Source organism: Oryx dammah, unplaced genomic scaffold (genome assembly GCF_014754425.2).
Source record: "Oryx dammah isolate SB20612 unplaced genomic scaffold, SCBI_Odam_1.1 HiC_scaffold_13, whole genome shotgun sequence".
Taxonomy (NCBI): domain Eukaryota; kingdom Metazoa; phylum Chordata; class Mammalia; order Artiodactyla; family Bovidae; genus Oryx; species Oryx dammah.
In genome coordinates, this window is record NW_024070197.1 from 18,137,912 (window position 1) to 18,162,588 (window position 24,677).

Below are 24,677 nucleotides of genomic sequence, written 5' to 3' on the forward strand. Positions count from 1 at the left end.
ACTGAATTTTTTAAAACTGGATGAGAAAAGAAGAGTGAGGAGAGATGACATAGTAAGATAAAGGTAGGAAGTAAGTCTGTGGTTTCTAAATGTTGCTATATATCAGAATTATTTAGGGGAGGTTTCTCAATACACAGATGCCTTAAACTTCCTTGTTACAGGATGACTCTAATCATACATACACACACACAAAATCTCACAGCATACACAAACACTCATATAAGAACATCCCATGGCATGAACTGTAAAGGAAATGATCATACCTATTTTTTTTTTTTTGTAAACAGTCATTTATTTGGATTCATAGTTTTACAAAGGGAATTCTCTCCCACTCTGTAGTAGAAGAAAAATTCAGTCACATTTAGATTGCTATATAGGTCAGTCTTTTGCAGGGATATGTTTAAGCATACAGAATATAACTTTAAAAGGCTATAAAGTTACCACAAAAATAACAAAACTGCCTCATCATTCTACTTCTATTCTTCCTGCCCCTGTATGCTTGGATCAGAGACTGTTGCCTTATCACTCAAAAAAGTGTCAAGAATAATGGCCAGCAGCTTAGGCTGAGTGAGTAAGATTACAGCCAGGGATTAAAAGAACACACATCCATGCTGCTGTTCAGTCGCTTAGTCAAGTCCAACTCTTGTGACCCCAGGGACTGTAGCCCGCCAGGCTCCTCTGAACATGGAGCTTCCTAGGCAAGAATACTGGAGTGGGATCATATCTACTTAATAGAGTTCTTGTCAGTTTGGCCACACTGCATGGTATGTGGGATCCTAGATTCCCGCCCAAGGATGGAACTCTAGGCTTAATCACTGGACCACCAGGGAAGTCCTGTTGTCAGGATTAAATGAACATGTCTAAGGAAAAAATGTCCAGGGGCTCGCAAACTATGGACTGCAACCCTGCAATAATTTTTCCAACTGGAACACAGTCACACTTATTTGTTTATGTATTATCTATGACTGTTTATGAGTTCTGGTTGCAACAGAGACCACATTGACTGCAAATCTAAAATATTTACTATCTAGCCCTTTAAGAAAAAGTTTGCCAGACCCTGCTTAGTTCTGTGTTGTCCACTGCAGTAGCCACTAGCACATGTCTATTTAAATTTAATATAATTAAAATTGAAAATTCTAATTCAGTTCCTCCATGGCACTACCCATTTATCAAGTGTTCAATAGCCAAATGTGTCTAGTATCTACCATACTGGAAATCAGAAACATAAGACACTTCTACCATCACTGAAAAATTCTAGATTAAGTAACTAGAGACTTAGTTTCTCTTTAATCAATGATAGGGAAATAGAAAGTACCAATCCAGACAGGAGAATACCTTAAGAAAAGTCGAGTATTGAATGAACCTAGCATGAGTTCATTATACTAAATGAGTATATATGAGTTCATATATACTATAGGGAAGATTTTTTTGTAGCTGGACATGGTATATGTTTGGGGTCTGATGACAATACTATGCCTTGGAATTCTGTGATTCTGAACTGTGGGAAAAAAAGGAGGACTTAACAAGTGCACAAGTACTTAGTAGTGATGACCAACTGACAGGAAGGGTATTTGTAGGTTCAAAGATAAGGGAAAAGAATATAATGGGAGGCAGTGTATTGCTACTGGAAGAATAGCGGTATAAGATGAATTCTGAACTTAAACTCATTAATTACCCTCTTTGTTTTCTTGGACACATTAGTTCATCTTTCTGAGCCCCCAATAGTCTGTCTATATGATAGAAATAACTAACTCTTATGATCATTTTGAGGACTAGGAATACTATATAAAAAAATATTTGGTGAAAAATACATATTTAGCATTTGGGAGGTAATATTATGGAAGGATTTTCATACAAAAATGGAGATGTTGGCAAGTGAAATGTTTTGAAGACCACACTATGGATCCAGAGAGAAAATTTCAAGTCAAAAAAGTGAAGATCATTCTAGTACCATCTTCTTCCTCTCATGTAATTATTTAGCAAATACTGTCTAATTTTGCCCATGTATATCCTAAACTCTTCCATTTATATACAATATAATATGTAATATGAAATAGCTCTTTCTTGGATTACTAGAATAGCCTCTTACCTACTTCCCCCAACTTGAGCTTTGTAATCCTGATTTTGTAATCTTGAATCCATGTCACTAGAATAGCATTATCCTGCCACTGTTCTGCTTAAAATTCTTTGATGGTTACATTGCTCTCACAATAAAAGCCAAACTCCTGAATATGGTTTACAAAGCTTTGAATGATCTGGCTCCTGCCTGCCTTTCAACCAAATCTCACTCACCCTATGTTCCATTTTGGTTTCTAAGCTTCATTCACACTGGCCCTATTTAGTTCTTCAAGTGCTCCCTGCTATTAGTCTCTATTTAGACCTTTCTAGGTCCTTTTTCTTATGTTTAGAGGTATTTTCTTTTACTCTTAGCCTTGATAACTATTATTCATTTTCCAAATCTCTACTTAAAGGTCATACTTGCCAAATCTCTACTTAAAGGCCTCCTATGATCCTCTGATCAAATTACGTTGTTGTTTAGTTGCTAAGCTGTGTCCGACTCTATGAGACCCTGTGGACTATTTGTAGCCCACCAGGCTCTTCTATCCATAGGATTCTCCAGGAAAGAATACTGGAGTGGGTTGGCATTTCCTTTTCCAGGGGATCTTCCTGACCCAGGGATCAAACCTGCATCTCTTGCCTTGGCAAGTGAGCCACCAGAGAAGCCCAAATAGGCCTTGAGTCACTAGCTATTTCAGGAAAATACTGAACATCAGAGCTTAAAATAAACAGAAAATAAGAACTCAGGAGAGACAACAAAGGGGAAAAAAAAGCCAAAATTCAGAAAACATATACTTCTAAAAACAATATTATATGACAATCCCATAAGAGAGTGATGCTAGGAAAAGAAATACTGAAAGAAGAATTTCTATTTTATAAAAATACAAAGATGAAAACTTAATAAAACCTCACAGAAAGTATAACATAGAAAGAGAGATGGAAACTGGGGGTGGGGGGAACGAGCAGATACAAACTACTATATATAAAGGAGATAAACAACAAGGTATAGCCTAGGGAACTATATTCAATATCCTGTAGTAAAGCATAATGACAAGAATATGAAAAAGAATGTGTATATATATGTATAACTGAGTCACTTCATTGTTTACCAGAAACTAACACAACATTGTGAATCAACTGTACTTCAATTAAAAAAAAAAATTATAGGGGTAGCACAAGAAATTTAAGATCTGAATTATGAATGTTCAATCATTCAAAAAATTTAATGAGTTCGTATTATATGTCAGACATGATGGCAAGCACTGGACCTGAAAAGTGATCTATCAAATAGAGGAAAAGAGAAAACAACAGGGAAAAAACCTTCAACAAAATAATAGTAGAAAATGTTTCCAGAATGAGTGTCTAGCCAAACGGAAAAAAAACAATCAGTATCATGATACCTCAACATGAAATATTAGAACATCACAAATAAATAATAAATGCAAAAAGCTTCCAAAGAGTTTAAACACACCACTTAAAAGAATTAAGAACCTGAATTGGTTTTGGACTTCTCAATAACACTAGATACTAGAAGATTTTAGAAGTCCTTGGAGGAATGCCTTCGAAAAGTTGAAGTCACTTTTTCAACCTAAATTGATATTTCTAGTCAAATTATCAATCAAATTATGAGGGTGAAATGAAAACATTTTTATTCATGCAGGGATTCAGAAAATATACTTTCTATTTACTTCATTTGCATTCTTTCCTTGGTTGCTTTTTGCTTCAGAATAGTAAGAAAACAGGGCTTCTCTGGTGGTCTAGTGGTTAAGAAACTGCCTTGCAATGCAAGGGACACAGGTTAGATCCCTGGTTTGGGAAGATCCCACATGTCCCAGAGCAACTAAGCCACTGCACTGCAACTACTGAGCCCTCGTGCCGCAATTACTGACGCCTGTCCACTAGAGCCTGTGCTCTAAAACAAGAGAAGCCACTGCAATGAGAAGTCCCTACACTGCAACAAGAGTAGTCCCACTCTCAGCAACCAGAAACAGGCTGAGCACAGGAACAAAGAACTACTGCAGTCAAAATATAAAACAAATCTTAAAAAAAAATAGTAAGAAAACAAATCAAGAAAAAGGAAGGCGGGAGAGCCAACAGACTAGGTATAGACAAGAATCCAAGGTATGCAAAATACAGAAGAGAATCCAAATGAATTCAAAGGGGAGGAGTTAAGGGAATCAATGGGATGATCCTAAGGGAATCCACTGGATGACAATAAAGGGAAACTCTAAAATAACAGCTGTGTTACACCACACCTGAGGAAGAAGAACAGAGGGTTAGAGGAGGGATGTTTCAGTTAAAAAACAAACCATAGCTACCTGATGTGTCTGAAAAGAGATTACTGACAGATACAACAGAAAACTAACCAGTTCTCACTTAAGACAGTTTAACTTCACGGAAAAGAAAAGTTGTACAAGGAGTGAAATGTGACTACAGAGCTTGGCAACAAAAATTTTACATAGTTATTAAGCAAATTCAATAATTAAACTGTGATATACTATGTATGAAGAATAAGGGAAGAGGGTTTAAAGTAAGACAAACCTGCAAATTCCCCAGTGAACAGTCAATCATTACTAAAACTGCAATGAACTCTTGAAAAAAAAGATTTTCAGAAGAGAAAGGATAGAAATGGTAACTGAAAGAAAAAAAGAGAGACGATAGGGTCATGGGGTAAGAAAATTATATAGGAAACAAAATAAATGTAAGATATGAGTTCTAGAAGGAGAATATGGTGATGATGCAAAAGCAACAGTTAAGACAGATTGCCAGAGTTGAAGAAAATTTAGTAATCAGATGGTTCCATTCTGCGCTGAGCAGGATTTAGGAGGAAAGAGTTTTAACTAGATCTTGGTAGAATTTCTGAGGTTCAAAGAAAAAGAAAACTCCATGTAAGTAATAACCCAATGAATCAGGTTGTATCCTACTCACGTGTTTGTTTGGTGTTGCCCCAACAGTTCTCTAAAGTTTTAAATGAGTTATCAGTGTTGACATTATCAGATTTAATACAAACATCTGGGTTTCTGGCTTTCCTTGAAGGACCAGATTATCAGGCAGCATTAGGTCTGTGTTCTCATATGACAGCTGTCTCCTAGACTTAACAAGTGCTCACTCCTCTGAGACAGGGTACAGACTCTCTCATTATCTCCTAGTCCCACATGGATGCTAGGCCAGAGTTTCAGTTTCCCTGTACACTTGCAACATTGCTTTTCTTAATTTTTCTTTCATTCATGAAAAGTTTTTGCTGGCTATGGAATTCTGGGTTGACAGCTCTTTACCAAAAAAATACTGATGCACTTTTGCCGATGTCCATGGTTTATGAAGAGAAATCCAGTTGTTCCACTCACTGTTTCCCTAAAAGTAATGCATTATTTTTACGGTTCTTTCATTGTCTATGGTCCTTTTGGGACTTCAATGATATAAATATGAAAACTCTGTTGTTATCTCACATGTCCCTGAGTCATTCTTTTTCCTTTTTTTCCAGCAGCACTGTGCTGCTTGTGGAATGGTAGTTCCCTAACCAGGGATTGAACCTGGGCCCTCAGCAGTGAAAGCACCTAATCCCAACCAACTACTGGATTGCCAAGCAATTCCCCTTGAGTCATTCTTTTTAAGTTTTTGATCTTTTTTTCTGTTAATTCATATTGCATAATTTCTTTTGGTCTTCCTTCAAGTTCACTAATTTTCCTGTTATCTCCATTTTTCAGTTGTAAAATTTTCACTTTATTTATTATTTATTTATTTATTCCTTTTATTTTTCATTATACTTATTTTTGGCTGTGCTGGCTCTTTGTTGTTGCTCATGAGCTTTCTCTAGTTGTGGTGTGAGGGCTTCTCATTGTGGTGGCTTCTCCTGTTGCAGCACAGACGCTCGTGGCCTTCAGAGTGCAGGCTTTTCAGTTGTGGCACATGGGCTCAGTTGTCCCAAAGCATGTGGGATCTTCCTGGACCATAGATCTAACTAGTGTCGCTTACACTGCAAAGCAGATTCTTAACCTCCACCACCAGGGAAGCCCTATATTTCCTTAAATGTATCTTTTTTTTTTTTTTTTGGCTATTGAGTTATATGGATTTTGTATATATATTTTAGATATTAACTCCTTGTTATATACATGATTTGCAAATATTTTCTCTCATTCAGTAGGCTGCCTTTTCATTTTGCTTATTGCTTCCTTTTCCATACAAATTTTTAGTTTGATGTCATCCTATTTATTTTTGCTTTTGCTGTCTTGGCTTTGGTGTCATATCCAAAAACTACAAGACTGATGTCAAGGAGCTTTCCCTCTGTTTTCTAGAAGTTTTATGGCTTCAGGTCTCGTATTCAAGTCTTTAATCCATACTGAGTTATTTCTGAGTAAGGTGTAACATAGTCCAGTTTTTTACTGAAGACAGCCCTTTGCCCGTTGTATATTTGTAAAGCAGTTATCCTCCAAATAAAAAAAAGTTAAAAAAAAAAAACAAAAACCAGACTGTGATCTCTGAAAAAAAATACCTTTCACTGTAAATCTTCCCCTAAAGTGTTCAAAGTAAAGCGACAATTAATAGAACTGAAAAAAAAACAAAACAGTAAGCTGAGACCCAGCAATTATATTCTTAGGCATACTTCCTAGCCAATATCTTACATATGCAAATTAAGGTATTTACATGTTATTATCTTAGAATTTTATGTTAATTATGTGATACATATATCTTATTGTACTATATTTTATAAATAACTATACTATTTTTTTTAATAAAAAACTTAGTGGATAAGTTGAAGAGTCAAAAGGTCATAACTGAAGAATATATTAGTGAATCAATACAAATTGATGCAAGGAATTTTTTTTTTTGCTCTCATCTGCATTTTTTTACATTTTGATTTTATTGGAGTATAGTTGATTTACAATGTTGTGTTAATTTCAGGTGTACAGCAAAGTGACTCAGCAAAATGTATACATAGATGTATGTATACATCTATTCATTATTTTTTAGATTCTTTTCTTATATAGGTTGTCACATAATACTTAGTAGAATTCCCTGCACTATACAACAGGTCCTTGTTGGTTATCTATCTTATGTAGAGTAGTACCAAAGTAAGGAATTCTATGTAAAGGCAGCATAAATAGAAAAAGAGATGAAGAATTTAAAACATCAGAGGTGATCCAGATGTTTTATTGTCTGTTTAATAGGAGCTCAAGAGAGAAAAGAGGAAGTGGTAGCAAGGTAATGTTTAAAGAGATGACTGCCAAGGATTTCCTCTCACCAGAAAAAGATATAAATTCTTGGATTTAAAAATACAACCAGGAACAAAATATGGAGAAATAAAGGTAACCACACCTGAATGTATTACAGTAAAAATTTAGTCCCTTAGAGGAAAAGTTTATAAAAGAAAAACAATCAGACATCAAGAAGAAAACATAAAAGAGTATCTTCACAACAATAACAATTTTCTTAAACAGGACAAAAAGTACAGATAGTGTGATTCTGTTTAATGTATTATAAATCAGATTCAGAAATAGACCAAGGAAGAATTTCCTACATAAGACCAAATAAGTGTGAAGCCCAAAACAGAAGACTGATAAATCTGACCAAAATTAAGAACTTTTGTTCACAAAAAGAAACCATAAAGAGCACTAAAAGATAACTCAGAGTGGAAGAAGACATTAGCAATTTTTAGAACATGGAATATACTCAATAACCCAAGAACTTATAAAAAAGTTGAAAACTGGACAACTAAAGATATGATGCCATGTGATCCATTCATTTCTCTCCTATTCAAATCACATAGAAAATGTTCATAGTGCCAATTTTTAACTGTCAAAAGTGGAAACAACCTAACTCTCTATGAAAAGTAGAACTGAAAAATAAACTGTAGAATATTGGTATAATTGAATAAATCAACTCTGACTATAAGAAATAATATGTATGAATCTTAACAGCAAAATGATTAATAAAAAACAACATAAAAGTATATATAGTACGATTCTATGTATATTCAAACTCAAAACTGAACTATATTGTTGTGGTGGCTCTCTTACTTGGTAAAAGCAAAAGGGGACACAAAGAACTATGGACATAGATGTGCTGATAGTGTTGTAAGTTCTTAAAATCTGAGTGATGTTTCCATGTGAGTTCATTTTATAACTGTTTGAATGTCTACTTATAGTTTGTTACCTTTCTGTATTTGAGATCATTTTCAATAAAAAGAAATAAAATATATTAAACTGTCTGCTGGGCATATCTATCTCTGAAGGTACAAGTGTATAGTTAGAGCAAAGAAATAGAAAGAGTCCCTGAAATACAAAGTATTAACATAAACCAGAACTTCCAACGAACAGGCAGACAAAACAACAATGACATAAGCAGCTGTTGAATAAATGGTGCTAAAATAAGCCATTAGGGGCAGGGGAGGGGGGATTGAGTTGGACTCTCAATTTATAGTTTATTGTAAAAGAACTTTAAAATGGATTTAGATGCTGTTAAAAACAGCAGAGGGGGCTCCACCCATCCAGGCTGGCGGCGGGCCGAGGGGTGAGGATGCCAGGGCCGAGGGGTGAGGACGCTGGCCGGGCCGTGGGCTCGTAGAGCCATGACCAGGCAGGGTCGGGCCCTCGCCGGCGGCCGCGTGTTGCGCCCCGTCTCCTTCAGCGCAACCTACCACCTCCACAGCAAATCTGTTAGTAATGAAGAAAACTTGAAATTATTTGGGAAGTGCAACCACCCAAATGGCCATGGGCACAATTATAAAGGAGGCAATTATGAAGCCCCTTGATCATAAGAATCTGGATCTAGATGTGCCATATTTTGCAGACATTGTAAGCACAACAGAAAATGTAGCCATTACATATCTGGGAAAACCTCCAGACATTTCTTCCTGTGGGAGTTCTTTATAAAGTAAAAGTATATGAAACCGACAATAATATTGTAGTCTATAAAGAAGAATAACTCTTAGAGATAAATTTCCAACCATATTTGAAGATCTTTATCCCCTTGAACAATTAAGAAGTCATCACCTAACTGTTGCACTTCCACCTTGTGTTCTGGAATCATTGTGAGTGAGTCCTGTTCTAGACTCAAATCTAATTTAAAACCAAGCTTATAAAGTACTCTGAGTATCATTTAAAGAGTCTTTCATCTATAGATTAAAATCACTTCAGCAAAAAAAAAAAAAGAAAACCAGCAGAGAGGCTTCCCTGGTGGCTCAGTGGTAAAGAATCTGTCTGCCAAAGCAGGAGACACAGATCTGATCCTTGATCCTGGAAGATCCCACAATGCTGCAGAGCAACCAAGCCTGTGTGCCACAACCACTGAAACCTGCAAGCCCTGGAGCCTGTGCTCTGCAACAAGAAAAGCCACTGCAATGAGAAGCCTGAGCACCGCAACCAGTGGGTAGCCCCTGCTAGCCACAACTAGAGAAAAGCCGGAGCAGCAATGAAGACCCAGCATAGCCAAAAATAAATAATTAACTAATAAAATTATTTTAAAATATAGCAAAATAATTTTTTTTAAAGAACAAGATATCTATGAAATTTGTAGAGGTCAGTTAATTTTCTAAAATCAGAAACTGTAATAATCACAAAAGAGATGACTGCAAACACATTAGAGCATACACTTAAAGATGCCAATCCAGGGATTTCCCTAACGGTCCAAGGGTTAAACATCTGCCTTGCAGTACATGGGAAGCCACATTTGATCGCTGGTTGGGGAGCTAAGATCCCACATGCCACAGAGCAACTAAGCCCATATGCCAGAACTACTGAGCTGGTGTGCCATAATGGAAGATTCCACAGGATGCAACGAGATTCTGAGTGCAGCAATTAAGACTGGATGCAGCCAAATAAATAAATATTTTTTTAAAAGATGCCAATCCAAATTAAAATTTATGAAGTACAAAACACCCCATGGAAATGGGTATACAATGTTTTTATTTTATAAAGTCTATAAAAATTGACTGAGGAGAATTAGAGCAGTGATAGATAAAAAGTGTAAAATATAGTAGTGAACATGTTAAAGACAGTAGCACCATGAAGGTGAAAATGTCCCCTCTCACTAGTACTCAGTAGAATGACACTAAAACAATCCGATGTACCAAGAAATCAGTGTAAAAGTTACTGGGGATGACAAAGCAGTCAAGTTATGTAAGGGAGACAACACCCATGTTTTTTAGAATTACATACTGAGGTTATGCAAGGGTGAAGTGACAAGAGGTCTTGCATTTGAAAATACTTGAATAACAACTGGGGTAGAAGCAGCACTGGGCCTCCTGGCTGCTCCCCACACACAGCCAATGCATACTTGCCTGAGGCCCTTCAATGTTTGGCTTCCTCTGGAATGTTCTTCCTAATAATCACATACAATGATTTACAGCTATACTTCTTCAGGTCTCTGTCCCAATGTCACCTTATTGGAAAGTTTCTTGTACCCTCTCACATAAAATAGCATCTCCACTTCTCCACTTATTCTTTTCAGCACTTACCATTATATATTCATTTATTTGTGTATCTCTCCCTGCAGCTGAGGGTAAACTCTGGGAATAGACATTCTGCATATTCTACTCACTGCTCTAATTTCAAGTGTTGACAGTAGTGCTGGGCATGCAATAGGTATTCAATGTACATATACTGATCTAGCAACAGATAAATGGATAACGAAGATACGATACATACATACAATGGAATATTACTCAGCCATTAAAGAGAACAAAATAATGCTATTTGTAGTATCATGGTTGGACCTGAGGATTATCATACCAAGTGAAGTAAGTCAGACAAAGACAAAATTTCCTATAATATTGCTTACATGTGGAATCTAAAAAAAAAAAAAAAAATGATACAAATGAACTTATATACAAAACAGAAACAGACTCACAGGCTTAGAGAATGACTTATGATTACCGGGGGGGGGGGGGAGGATAGGGAGGAGCGATGGACTGGGAGTTTGGGATTGATATGTATACACTGCTATATTTTTAAAACAGATAACCAACAAGGACCTACTATACAGCACAGGGAACTCTGCTCAATATTCTGTAATAACCTAAATGGAAAAAGAATTTGAAAAAGACACACGTATATGTATAACTGAATCACTTTGCTGTACATCTGAAACTAACACAACACTGTTAATCAACTATGCTTCAGTGTAAAATAAAAATTTTTTAAAATCACCCAAAACATATACTGAATGAAGGAATATGCTGTCTTTTTTTTTTCTTTCTTTTTTTCTATATCTTTGTTAGCCTTAAGATCTCAATGGAAGCACAGATTCTTTTTTCAAGCACTCTAAACTCAATGACATGTATGTTCAAATCTCCCTCTTTTGACAGCTATGTGGATCAACTACTCTTCTACCTCTTTAGCCTCCCCTTTCTGCTGAGTTCCCTATTTTAACCTCTCTTGTGCTTCTACATTTTACGAGTTATAAACAGTAAGCTATAAACTCTGAAACTGCTTATTCTTCATTTTTTTTCTGGCTGCGCCAGTGGCTTGCAGGATCTTAGTTCCCTGACTAAGGATTGAACCTGTGCCCCCTACAGTGGAAGTACAGAGTCCTAACCACTGGATTGCCAGGGAATTCCCACTTACTCGTTTTTTTAATCTTTCTGTACCTAGCAGAGTACTTCACACACATTAGAAAACCAGCAAATGTTCATTAAAAGTATGAATGAACCAATGAGTGTATCTACTGTATCTTATAAGCTCTAGAGGAAGTGAGTCTTTGGTAATGTAGAAAAAAATGGTATTTGAGGAGACAGTGATGCTCTTTGAAGACTAAGTACAAAAGAGTATAAGAAGCTGATAAGGAAGTAGATTCAAATTATGCACAGAAAGAAGTTTTATTAGAGAAGGTGGAGGAGGGCACCAGCTCATTAGAATTGGGACAGAAGCATAAGAGGAGACGAGCAGGAGGAGTGTGTTAAGTAAGGGGAAAAGGTAAGGTCATTTGAAAGGTCATGCTGAAAAGGCTTACTTTTTGCACAACAGGCCTAAAGTTTTTAAGGAAAGCTTCCCAGACTGCATTTCAAAGGTGCAATCTCTCCACTGACTGACTGGGTCATCACCTGCCATGCCTCACTTACCTGGCCACTGGTCTCTTGTTAGTTCTCTGTCAACCAACCAGGGCTCCTTCCCTTGCTCCAAGAAGGAGATCACATCTGGTTTAGAAATAGAATGTCCTGCTTACAAAAGAAGTAAGGAGAGGTTTATGTTGAGAATGTCCCAGAATTCAAATCTAGTCCTTTCATTATTAAGAAAGAGTCAAAGGAAGATACATCATATTTATGAAACATAACAGAGCACTTGAAACTTTCCTCACAACTCAGTGCAGCTTCCTCTTTCTAGCTCTACAAGATTAAAAACATTCCTCTGGGAATAGAATGTAGATAGAAACGCAAGTGGTTACTTGAAAAGTAGGTAAGTATAACACCAGAGGAAGTAGACCTTCTCAGGGCAGAATCTAAATTATTATGGATGTCCTTACCCATTGAAACCAGGTTGCTGTAATTCTCCAACATCACATCTCTGTATAAATCTCTCTGATCATCATTCAGGAATTCCCACTCCTCCTGAGAGAAGTCTATGGACACATCACTGAACATCACTGACTCCTGGAACAACAACCATGTTAAATTTTTAAAAATTAGGTTTGATTAATAAAAACATGTGTTTTTGTGAAGGAAAGAGAGAAGAAAAAAAATAAAAGAAGAATTGAAAATAGCAAGCACACAGAGTGGAAGTGAATGGGATGCCTCTGGAGGACTGTAAACAAATACACAGGACTGAATCACTATGCTTCCAAGTCATTCTGTTTCCTCCAGGCAAAACTACCTGTGGATAGTTGGGCATTCCTGTTATCCAGATAAGTCTGGGGAGGTATAAAATCCAGCCAAGATGAGTTTCCCAATTCAATGAAGTAGTATATACAAACACTTTGCAAATGCTATGTTATGAATACATGTGAGTTTCTTTTCCAAAATAGCTAAGAGTATAATTTCAGAATAAGGGAAAAGAGAAGACATTAAAAGCATCCAGAGGAGAGCAGGCTGGATAAAAAAGCCATCAAGAATCACAGAGGCAATGGGGTTCTTAAGAAAACCACTAAAAATAAGAAATAGTAAGAACAATTCTTCAACATGCTGGTGAAGAAATTCTGGGGACTTCCCTGGCAGTCCAATGGTTAAGACTCCATGCTCCCAATGCCCCCCAGAACCAGGGAGCACAGGTTTGATCCTTGGTTGGGGCACTAAATCTCACAAACTGCCATGGCACGCCACTCCACCCAAAAGAAAAGAAATTCTGACCTAGAATTCTATAACCAAATCGTCATTCTGTTGTGACAACTGAAAAAAGAAACTCCCAGACATGAAAAGACTCAAGCACAATTTCTCAGGAAACTATCAGAGGTTGTGCTCTACCAAAATCAGAGAGTAAACCAGAGAAGAGGAAAACATGAGATTCAATAAATATGTAAATTAACACAGGAAAACAGAGAAGGAAAATCCCAGGGGAAAAAGGGGAAGTCTTTGAGAAACAGGCCTAGAGAGCAACTAGACAAAATGGGAGCAGGGTGCAAAAGGGAACAGGGATGGAAGTTTCCATGTTCAAAAAGAATTGATGTATTTGATCAGACAGGAAACATACTGACTTGCACGTGGCAGTGATTTGGAGATTTTGGATATAAATACATGGACAACTAAGCAAATGAGGGGAAAAAGCGATTAACCCCAGGAAAAATGACAGGCTGTAACAGAATAAAGCCATGATCTGGCTCAGCAGTGAGGGATATTTGCAGTTGTGACAATGTGTACACTATCGATTTAACCAAAAATTGTGATATAATAACATGATCAGAGGAAATGAAGGGTGCAATGTATGAGTATAATGTCCTTTCCACTTTGCAGAAAGTCAAAAAATAATGAGTAAAACTGATAATCAATATTCAAGAATTGAAGGCAGCTTTTGGAATGGAACTGGTAGTGGGGCCAAAATGAAATAGCCCTACTTTACTCGTGAACATGTACAAAATAATTTTTAAAAATATTTTATCTTAGAAAATTAAATTTGCATATAATTCAAGACTGAGCCATTCCAATGTCACACTATTATAAACTATATAATAAGAGTTATTTCTTGTTAAATTCTTTTTATAAGCATGCTTTTTTCCCTGAATGTTTTGTAATATGGAAATAAATGACTTCTTTGCTTTCGGACACTGAGGCTGAAGGTGATCTTTAAAGACCTTCCCAATGTTGGTCCAATTTTACCTAAAACTGCCCATTGCTCAATGTAAATACCCGTTGTTCCTAAGCTACAGGAAATTGACAGAGCATGATCCAGCTTCACACAATGGCATTACTGAAGTCTATTTATCATGGATGGTCTCGTGGGGTGTCAGAGCTTTGACATAAGACTTTTATAACCACCAGTCATACCCCCAAACCTGAAGGGCTCATACATTAAGAGACCTTTCCGTATATTAAGAATGACATCAAACAAAACCATCCCACAGATTTTCTTCCTGGAAAATCTAGGTTTATGGAGATGATCAGGGCTTTTCCCTATGAGGTGCCCTAATTATCCTACCAATCTCCATCCCATCAATCACTGTCGAAGAAAATTAGATTCATTAACTAATGGAAAACACATTTCTGTTCTGCCAAGATTTCTGACACAAATCTGACAGAAGATAGTGAAAGACTTATTAAATGAGATTGTAAACGTTATTTAAAAGAAGGAACTGTGGAGGGCACTGGGTTGTTTTAGGAGGAAATAGGGGTCAGGTTCCTGAAGGGTGACCAAGTTAACCAGTGCAAAAAAATTTTTTCCAAACCTAGTCTCAGATTGTTTTTATATTATGCAATTCACAGTATGTGGGAACAAATCAGGATTTATGATGAAATCCATAAGCAATTTTCTAATGGATTTTAATTTGATTAAGACTTCTTCAGAGAAACTTGGTATCTAACCCCTTAGCCCTTGAACAGTTACCTGTAACTAAGAGTATAAAGATCTTTAACCAGATATTCTTTCCTTTTTTTAATGATTATCTAACCACTTATATTTTTCTATAAATATCTCCACCAAGACAGCAATTTTTGAATTGGCTTATTAGAGACCTTTTCTTTAGAGCAAAAGTAAGAGAACTTTGACACTATGTATAACCGAACTATCTGAAGGCTGCTGTTGTTTTTAAACACCAAAAAGCATCGTGATAAGGAAAGCAAATATTTACATGTACTAGGGGTAGAAATGACTCTATCTGAGCAAAAAGAAACAGCATCTCACCTGAGCCATGGCTTTGATATTTGCAGAAAAGGACCAGTTCTTCCCTGGGCTCCTTTTTTGGAAAGAAGCAGAGCTGGAGAAGACAGAAAGAAGTTATACAAGATGCCACTTGCCTCACAGCTCCCAGTATGATCATTTCCCCTCTGCTTACTTCACACAAACACTGGAGCGATTTGTGAAAAGAATGGGCAAATCTCTAATTACCCCTACTCCAGAAACCTCAGGCCTTGACTACAACAGGACAGATTTGGACCACTTGATATAGCTTAGAGAATATAGCTTGTATATAGACTCAAGCAGATTCTGTACCATGTGAGCCACCAGGGAAGCCCTGTATGTACACTCATATATACACAAAGATATACTTTTTAAAAATTACAGATGGCATCATATTATATACACTTTTAAGTTGTTGTTGTTGTTTAGTCACTAAGTCATGTCTTCTTTTGTGTCCATATGGACTGTACCCCTCCAGCCTCCTCTGCCAATGGGATTTCCCAGGGAAGAATATTAGAGTGGGTTGCCATTTCCTTCTCTAGGGAATCTTCTTGACCCAGGGATTGAATCTGCGACTCTTGCATTGGCAGGAGGATTCTTTACCACTGAGCCAGCAGGGAAGCCCATACACTGTTAAACACATTGCTATTTTTACTTAAAAGTATCTTGGACCAGATCCCAACTAGTACGTTCAAAGATACATAATCAATTCTCTTTGCTTACATTGGATTCTATTAAATGGATACACTTTAATTTATTCAACCAATCTGCTGCCAATTATCATTTGGGTTGTTTCCTATCTTTCACTATAACAAACAATGCTATAGTAAATATCCTTGTACATGTTAATGTATCATTTTACCTGTGTATGAATTCTGAATGATTAATTCCTAAAAGCTGGTCATATGCATTTTAATTTGGATATACATCAGTCAAACCAATTTTCAGTGATCTTGGATTGTACAATCAGGTCCAAAGTCCTGACCAAGAAACATTTGATTGATAAACCAGATCCTCTAGTCTTGTCTAGTTTGAGAAAACTTTTGGGGTTAATGAATCTTGACTTAAGAAAACTGTAATCCAAAAAAATCAAACAAAGTAATTTTACAGAATTTACAGAATTTACAGTAATTTGGGGAAGATATTAAGATCAGCATAACAACAGAGAGGAAGTAAAATCACAGAAATAACATAGAAACGGACTAAATCCATATCACTGTTGCTTTACAATAGCTTTTGACTATAAGTATAGTAATAACATTTGTGAAAACTGTATATTCTGTCTATTTCCTTTACTAATAGAAGCCTAAACTGTTTTAGGGGGATAACTGAATTTGTGATCAATGTCTAAATGCTTAAGAAAATTTCTGTCTCTTTATAGGCTGTAAGAATGTAATAAACTGAACATTATAAAAGTATAAGGGGCAGTGAGCATTCCACTATGCATCAAGCTCCTTGATCATCAATTGTCAATAATTTCATGTAAAACTGGCCATTCAGGAAATAATTTCATGGTATCACAGTATCAATTATTTAATAGCTACTTTTACCACTACCCCTAGTTACTCACTGCATCCCCCCACAGGTAAACAAATTCCAGACATGAAAACCAAAGTAATCCATAAATGCCTCTTCCTTAAAACCTGAAAGCATTCCTTGAACCTAAGTATTATTATTTACTAAGTTCTTAGTATTTTTCTCAACTGCACAGCCTATCATATACCAGGTACTGTCCTAGACACTAAACAATCAACAGTTATCCAGAAAGATTTGAAAAGAATTCCTTCTCCTATACTCCTCACTTTAATTCCCCTCTTCTAGTCTGTCTTCCTGGCCTTTCCCTGATTATAAAGGGACTTCCTCAGGTGTTGTACCTGTCAAGCAGAATGGGCAGGAAACTTCTCATCTCAATAGCTTCATATAATGCTTGTCACATTCCCAACGCTCTTCATCTTTTCCCCTAGATGGTAACCTCCCAGGCTGAATTCTTCCATCTGGAGGATCTGCTCCTCTCTTTTAAAGCCAATGATCTCTGTAGCCAAGACCACAGTATGCTTGCAACACAACCACACCGAGGCAAAGAGCACTGTCAAAAGATAACACTATAGAGAAGAGTCTCGCACTCTAAGAAGTAGCTTCAAATTTGTGAGAATTTTGCACTCATCTAAATAATAAACCTATCTTTTAATCAAAAAATGTAATGTTTTAAATTATTTCCAGCAGTATCCTGAAAATTTCCTGTATGCTAGGAATTGTACTTGTCTGTTAATAATAGGGACCCGAAAAGCAGTTTAATTTTTCTTATATAATAAGAAAGCAGAAGTAGTTAGTGACTGGCTTTGGCCCCCATGATTGTTTTAGACACAATATCTCTCATACAATTAAAGATTACCAGACATGCAAGGAGATAAAAACAGAAAACAAGCAGAACCAAAGACAATTTAGATACTGGAGTAGGCAAACCATTTAAAGTAATAATAGCTACAACTAAAATGTTGAAGACAACCAAGGAAAAGACAGGCAAATGGATGGATGATAAGATGAAGCAACTAAACACAACTGAAATCCATAAAAAATAATCAAAATTGACTATTTCAGCCAATTAAGAAATAAATTACTGCATGGTTTTGAGAAACCAGGATTACTGAACTCAGACAAGCCAACAAAAAATATCCACATGAAGTACAAGAGAAAATAATAAATAAATAACAGAAATGAGTGTAAAAGATATATGGGACAGTTAAAAGATCACCACACATGTAAGTGGAGTTTCAGAGGAGAAAAGAGACTGGACAGGAATTAATATTTGATTAAATTGATTAAAAATCCTAACAAGAGTTTCAAGAAGCTCAGCAAACAGAAGACTAATATACAAGAAGGTAAACAAACACACAAAAGCAAAACTACAACCAAGCAAATTGTTAGAGTCAAACCGTTGAAAACCAAGGAGAAAGGAAATAAAAGACCTATTACCAACAGCACGATGAAAAAGAGAGGGATAATACAAATGAACAAAATCAGTAATGAAAAGGGAATATCTTTACAGATGCCATTGACATTATAAAGATAATTTGTTATTTTTGTTTAGTCCTAAGTAATGTCTGACTCTTGTGATCTCATGGACTGTAGCCCGCCAGGCTCCTCTGTCCATGGAATTCTCCAGGTAAGAATACTGGAGTGAGTTGCCATTCCCTTCTCCAGGGGATCTTCCTGACCCAGGGATCAAAAAGAAAAACCATTTGAAGGACTTCTCTGATGGTCTAGTGGCTAAGACTATCTGCCCAATGCAGGGGGCCCAGGTTCGATCCCTGGTCAGAGAACTAGATCCCACATGCCACAACTAAGACCTGGCACAATCAAACAAATAAATAAATATTTTTTTAAAAAAACCATCTGATACTTACTAATCAAAAGGGGAAAAGCAGTAATTTTACAAAGGAGAAACCAGGGAGAAATCACCCTAACCAAGTAACCTAAGTTAACACTACTAGTAATGAGATATCATATAGCTTCTGATATGACACATTGAGAAGAAGAAATTATTTCTGTGATCTTTTTGCCAAAAAGGTATAGTCTAAATTTAGCTGAGGAAACAGCAGACAAATTCAAATTTAAAGACATTCAAAAAAATAGGCCACAGAACTAAACAGACATAAAGAAACATACAGATGGCTAACAAATACATGAAAAGATGCTCAACATCACTCATCAGAGAAATGCAAATCAAAACCACAGTGAGGTACTATTTCACGCCAGTCAGAATGGCTGCTATCAAAACAATAAATGTTGGAGAGGGTGCAGAGAAAAAGGAACCCTCTTACATTGTTGGTGGGAATGCAAACTAGTACATCCACTATGGAGAACAGTGTGGAGAGTCCTTAAAATAGTCCTGGAAATAGAACTATCATACGACCCAGCAATCCCACTGCTGGGCATACACACCAAGGAAACCAGAATTGAAAGAGACATGTGTACCCCAATGCTCATCACAACACTATTTACAATAGCCAGGACATGGAAGCAACCTAGATATCCACTGGCAGACAAGTGGATAAGAAAGTTGTGGTACATATACACAATGGAATACTACTCAGCCATTAAAAAGAATGCATTTGAATCAGTTCTAATGAGGTGGATGAAACTGGAGCCTATTATACAGAGTGAAGTAAGCCAGAAAGAAAAACACCAATATAGTATACTAACACATATATATGGAATTTAGAAAGATGGTAATGATGACCCTATATGTGAGACAGCAAAAGAGACACAGATGCAAAGAACAGTCTTTTGGACTCTGTGGGAGAAGGTGAGGGTGGGATGATTTGAGAGGGTAGCATTGAAATGTGGATATTATCATGTGAAGCAGATCACCGGTCCAGGTTTGATGCATGAGACAGAGTGCTCAGGGCTGCTGCACTGGGATGACCCAGAGGGATGGGATGGGGACGGAGGTGGGAGGAGGGTTCTGGATGGGGAACACATTGTGCACCCATGGCTGACTCACGTTGATGTTTGGCAAAAACCACTACAATATTGTAAAGTAATTAGCCTCCAATTAAAATAAATAATTTAAAAAAAAAAGATATTCAACAAAATAACTGGCCAGTGCTCTTCAAAAGTGTCACAGTCATAAAAGATAAAAAGGACTAAAGAACTATGTCAGATGGGAGAATACTAATAAAACAAGACAACTAAATCAATCTGGGCATTTAGATAGGATTCTTTAACATAGTAGGGCACTGATAAGACAATTAGCAAAATTTAAATGAAGTCTGTAAATTAGCAAAAGTTGTGTACCAGGGTAAATCTCCTGGTTCTCCTAATTGTACTGTGGACACTTGAGTGAAGAGTGTATTGGAATCCTTTGCCTTATGCTTACAATATAAAAATAAAAAGTTTCTTAAAAGTGAAAAAAAAATTAAAAGGACCAGAGGACACTTTTAAAAACTGTATGTCTGAATGGCTAATAAAAATAGGAAAAGATGCTAAACAGTGTAACACATCAGGGAAAAGTAAATTAAAAACTGTGATGAAACTCTGCTATATAGCCACCAGAATAGTTAAAAGATTGATAATTTCAAATAACAGACATGATGCAGAGCAACTGAAACTCTCATACATTACTGGATGGAGTGTAAATTGGTACAACATAAGATACTGGTAGTATCAATTAAACATATGCCTGCCCAGTGATCTAGGATTTCCCTGATGGCTCAGAGGGTAAAGAATCTGCCTGCAATGTGGGAGACCTAGGTCAGGAAGATTCCCCTGGAGAAGGGAATGGCTACCTACACCATTATTCTTGCCTGAAGAATTCCATGCGCAGAGGAGGCTGGAGGGCTCCAGTCCATGGGGGTCACCCAATGATCTAGCAATTCCACTCCTAAATATTTACTCAAGAGACGAGCATTTATTTTAATGATTATCTAGTTAGCTTGGTTTGTGCTGGATCTTTGCTTCTACACAGGCTTTTCTCTAGTTGCAGCAAGTGGGAGCTACAATCTAGTTGCTGTGCCCAGTCTTACTGCAATGGCTTTCCCTGCTGCTGAGTGCGGCTCTAGGGTGCTTGGGCTTCAGTAGTTGCAGTGCATGGGCTCAGCAGTTGGTGCTGCCAGGGTCTTGAGCACAGGCTCTACAGTTGTGGCTTCGCTGCTCTCTGGCATGTGGGATCCTCCTGGTTGTTCTTTAGTTATTCAGTCGTGTCTGACTCTTTGTGCCTCCATTGACTGTAGCCCTCTAGGTTCTTCTGTCCATGGGATTTCCCAAGGCAAGATTATTGGAGTAGGTTGCCATTTCCTTCTCCAGGGGATCTTTCCACCCAGGGATTGAACCTGCATCTCCTGCATTGCAGGCAAATTCTTTACCACTGGGCCAACAGGGAAGCCCTGAGAAGAGCATTTATGTGTTCATCAAAACCACAGTAGAATGTTCATAGCAGCAACACAATTTGTAATAGCCACAAACTGGAAACTATTAAATGTCCCTGAACAGTGTAATCACGGACGAAAATAGGAAGTCAAGAAATACCGGGAGTACAGGCAAGTTTGGTCTTGGGAGTACAGAATGAAGCAGGGCAAAGGCTAAGAGTTTTACCAAGAGAACACACTGGTCACAGCAAAACCCTCTTCCAACAACACATGAGACGACTCTACACATGGATATCATCAGACGGTCAATACCGAAATCAGACTGATTATATTCTTTGCAGCCAAAAATGGAGAAGTTCTATACAGTAAGCAAACACAAGACCAGGCGCTGCCTGTGGCTCAGATCATGAATTCCTTATTGCAAAATTCAGACTTAATTGAAGAAATTAGGGAAAACCACTAGACCATTCAGGTATAACCTAAATCAAATCCCTTACAATTATACAGTGGAAGTGACAAATAGATTCAAAGGATTAGATCTGATAGAATGCTTGAAGAACTATGGACGGAGGTTCATGACATCATTCGGGAGGCAGTGATCAACCATCCCCCCAAAAAAGTAATGCAAAAAGGCAAAACGGCTGTTTGAGGAGGCCTTACAAATAGCTGAGAAAAGAAGAGAAGCTAAAGGCAAAGGAGAAAAGAAAAAATATATCCATCTGAATGCAGAGTTCCAAAGAACAGCAGGAACTTATCTGCGTCCTCAGTGATCAATGCAAAGAAATAGAGAAAAGCAATAGAATGGGAAAGACTGGAGATCTCTTCCAGAAAATTAGAGATGCCAAGGGGACATTTCATGCAAAGATGGTACAATAAAGGACAGAAAAAGTACGGACCTAACAGAAGTACAAGATATTAAGAGGTGGCAAGAATACACAGAACCACCATACAAAAAAGATCTTAACAACCCAGATAACCACGATGGTGTGTTCACTCACCTACAACTAGACATCCTGGAGTGAGAAGTCAAATGGGCCTTAGGAAGCATCACTACAAACAAAGCTAGTGGAGGTGAAGAAATTTCAGCTGAGTTATTTCAAATCCTAAAAAGATGATGCTGTGAACTCAATATGCCAGCAAATTTGGAAAACTCAGCAGTGGCCCCAGGACTGGAAAAGGTCAGTTTTCATTCCAATCCCAAAGAAAGGCAATGCCAAAGAATGTTCAAACTACGGCACAATTGCACTCATCTCACACGCTAGAATATTAATGCTCAAAATTCTCCAAGAGAGGCTTCAACAGTACGTAAATCGAGAACTTCCAGATGCTCAAGCTGGATTTAGAAAAGGCAGAGGAACCAGAGATCAAATTGCCAACATCCACTGGATTACAATATAAAGCAAGAGAGTTCCAGAAGAACATCCACCTCTGTTTTATTGACTATACCAAAGTCGTTGACTGTGTGGATAACAACAAACTGTGGAAAATTCTTCAAGAGATGGGAATACCAGACCACCTTACCTGCCTCCTGAGAAATCTGTATGCAGGTCAAGAAGGAACAGTTAGAACCAGACATGGAACAACAGACTGGTTCCAAATTGGGAAAGGGGTTCATCAAGGCTGTATATTGTCACCCTGCTTATTTAACTTGTATAGGCAGAGTACATCATGCAAAATGCAAGGCTGGATGAAGCACAAGCTAGAATCAAGACTGCTGGAAGAAATATCAATAACCTTATATATACAGATGACATCACCCTTATGGCAGAAAGAGAACAGGAACTAAAGAGGAGAGTGAAAAAGCTGGCTTAAAAGTACACATTCAAAATACTAAGATCATGGCATCTGGTCCCATCACTTCATGACAAATAGATGGGGAAACAACGGAAACAGTGACAGACTTTCTTTTCTTTGGCTACAAATCACTGCAGATGGTGAGTGCAGCTATGAAATTAAAAGACTTTTGCTCCTTGGAAGAAAAGCTATGACAAACCTAGACAGCATTTTAAAAAGCAGATACATTAGTTTGCTGACAAAGGTCCATCTAATCAAAGGTATGATGTTTCCAGTAGTCATGTATGGATATGAAAGTTGGACCATAAAGAAAGCTGAGTGCTGAAGAATTGATGCTTTTGAACTGTGGTCCTGAAGAAGACTCTTGAGAATCCCTTGGACTGCAAGGAGATCAAATCAGTCAATCCTAAAGGAAATCAATCCTGAATATTCATTGGAGGGACTGATACTGAAGCTGAAGCTCCAATAATATGGCAATCTGATGTGAAAAACTGACTCACTGGAAAAGACCCTGATGCTGCGAAAGATTGAAGGCAGGAGGAGAAGGGGACGACAGTGGATGAGATGGTTGGATGGCATCACCAACTAGATGGACATGAGTTTGAGCAGGCTCTGGGAGTTGGTGATGGACAGGGAAGCCTGGTGTCCTGCAGTCCACGGGGTCACAAAGAGTCAGACACGACTGAGTAACTGAACAGTGGATTTAATAAATTGTAATATACCCCCAAATGTAATGAGAACTAAGTACAATTATACTCAACAACATAGATGAGCTTCATAGACATAATGTGGAACAAAAGAAACCAGACACAAAGGAATACATGGTATATAATTCCATTTAAATATGAAATTCATGAATGGATCAAATTAATTAATGGGTATAGAATTCTGAATACTGATGTTGGGAGAGGAATATCTGGGAAGGGCATGAGTGAATCTTCTGAGGTGCTGGCAAAATTCATTATGATGATCTAGCACTCCAGCACTCTTGCCCGGAAAATCCCATGGATGGAGGAGCCTGGTGGGCCGCAGTCCATGGGGTCACTAAGAGTCAGACACGACTGAGCGACTTCACTGCCATGCATTGGAGAAGGAAATGGCAACCCACTCCAGTGTTCTTGCCTGGAGAATCCCAGGGACGGGGAGCCTCATGGGCTGCCATCTATGGGGTCGCCCAGAGTCGGACACGACTGAAGCGACTTAGCAGCAGCAGGAAACTGTTTTATGGCCATATACTTAAGATTTGTGCACTTTACTGTATATATGCTATATATCATAAAAATGTTTAAAAAAAACTATCAGAACCACGTTTTGGTAGGGACATGGAGCAATGAGATGTTTGATACACAGATATAAAGTATAAACATGGCACTCACTTTGGTAAATATCTTGGCACTATTGGGAAAGTGGAAGATACATGACCTAGCACTCCTAGAACTCCACTGGTAGGTAAACTCGTGCATGATAACCTATGTAAAAGAATGTTCATGGCAGCACAGTCTATAAAGTAAAAAAACTAGAAATAACGCAAATGTCTGTCATTACTAGAAGGGATGAATAATAGTTTAATGGATGGCATATAGCAAAGAAAACAAATGAACAACTATTAAAATATAATATGGGTATTCTCAAAAACACAGTTGAACAAATAGAGTAAGAGATAAAAGACAGTATGGGGCATTCATATAAAGTTTAAAAATAG

General features: G+C 37.4%; 1 protein-coding gene and 1 pseudogene across 15 annotated transcripts in view; one reads left to right on the top strand and one right to left on the bottom strand.

The window, feature by feature from the left end:
• Positions 1–24,677, bottom strand: part of ZNF566 (zinc finger protein 566) — a 38,963-nt gene that overhangs the window by 13,250 nt on the left and 1,036 nt on the right. For 3 of the 15 annotated variants that reach the window (XM_040253012.1, XM_040252998.1, XM_040253001.1), the window contains exons 2-5: positions 17,189–17,400; positions 15,318–15,390; positions 12,514–12,640; positions 12,113–12,208 (exon numbers count right to left, since the gene is read on the bottom strand). In XM_040253012.1, the coding sequence (XP_040108946.1) occupies positions 12,113–12,208; positions 12,514–12,640; positions 15,318–15,390; positions 17,189–17,220 (328 nt within the window). In that variant the 5' untranslated portion in view covers positions 17,221–17,400. Of the gene's footprint in view, positions 1–12,112; positions 12,212–12,513; positions 12,641–15,317; positions 15,391–17,188; positions 18,235–24,677 lie in introns of those variants that run through there. The other 12 variants (XM_040253008.1, XM_040252996.1, XM_040253000.1 and 9 more) reach the window with 6 other exon arrangements.
• On the top strand, positions 1,900–9,180 carry LOC120872985 (annotated as a pseudogene).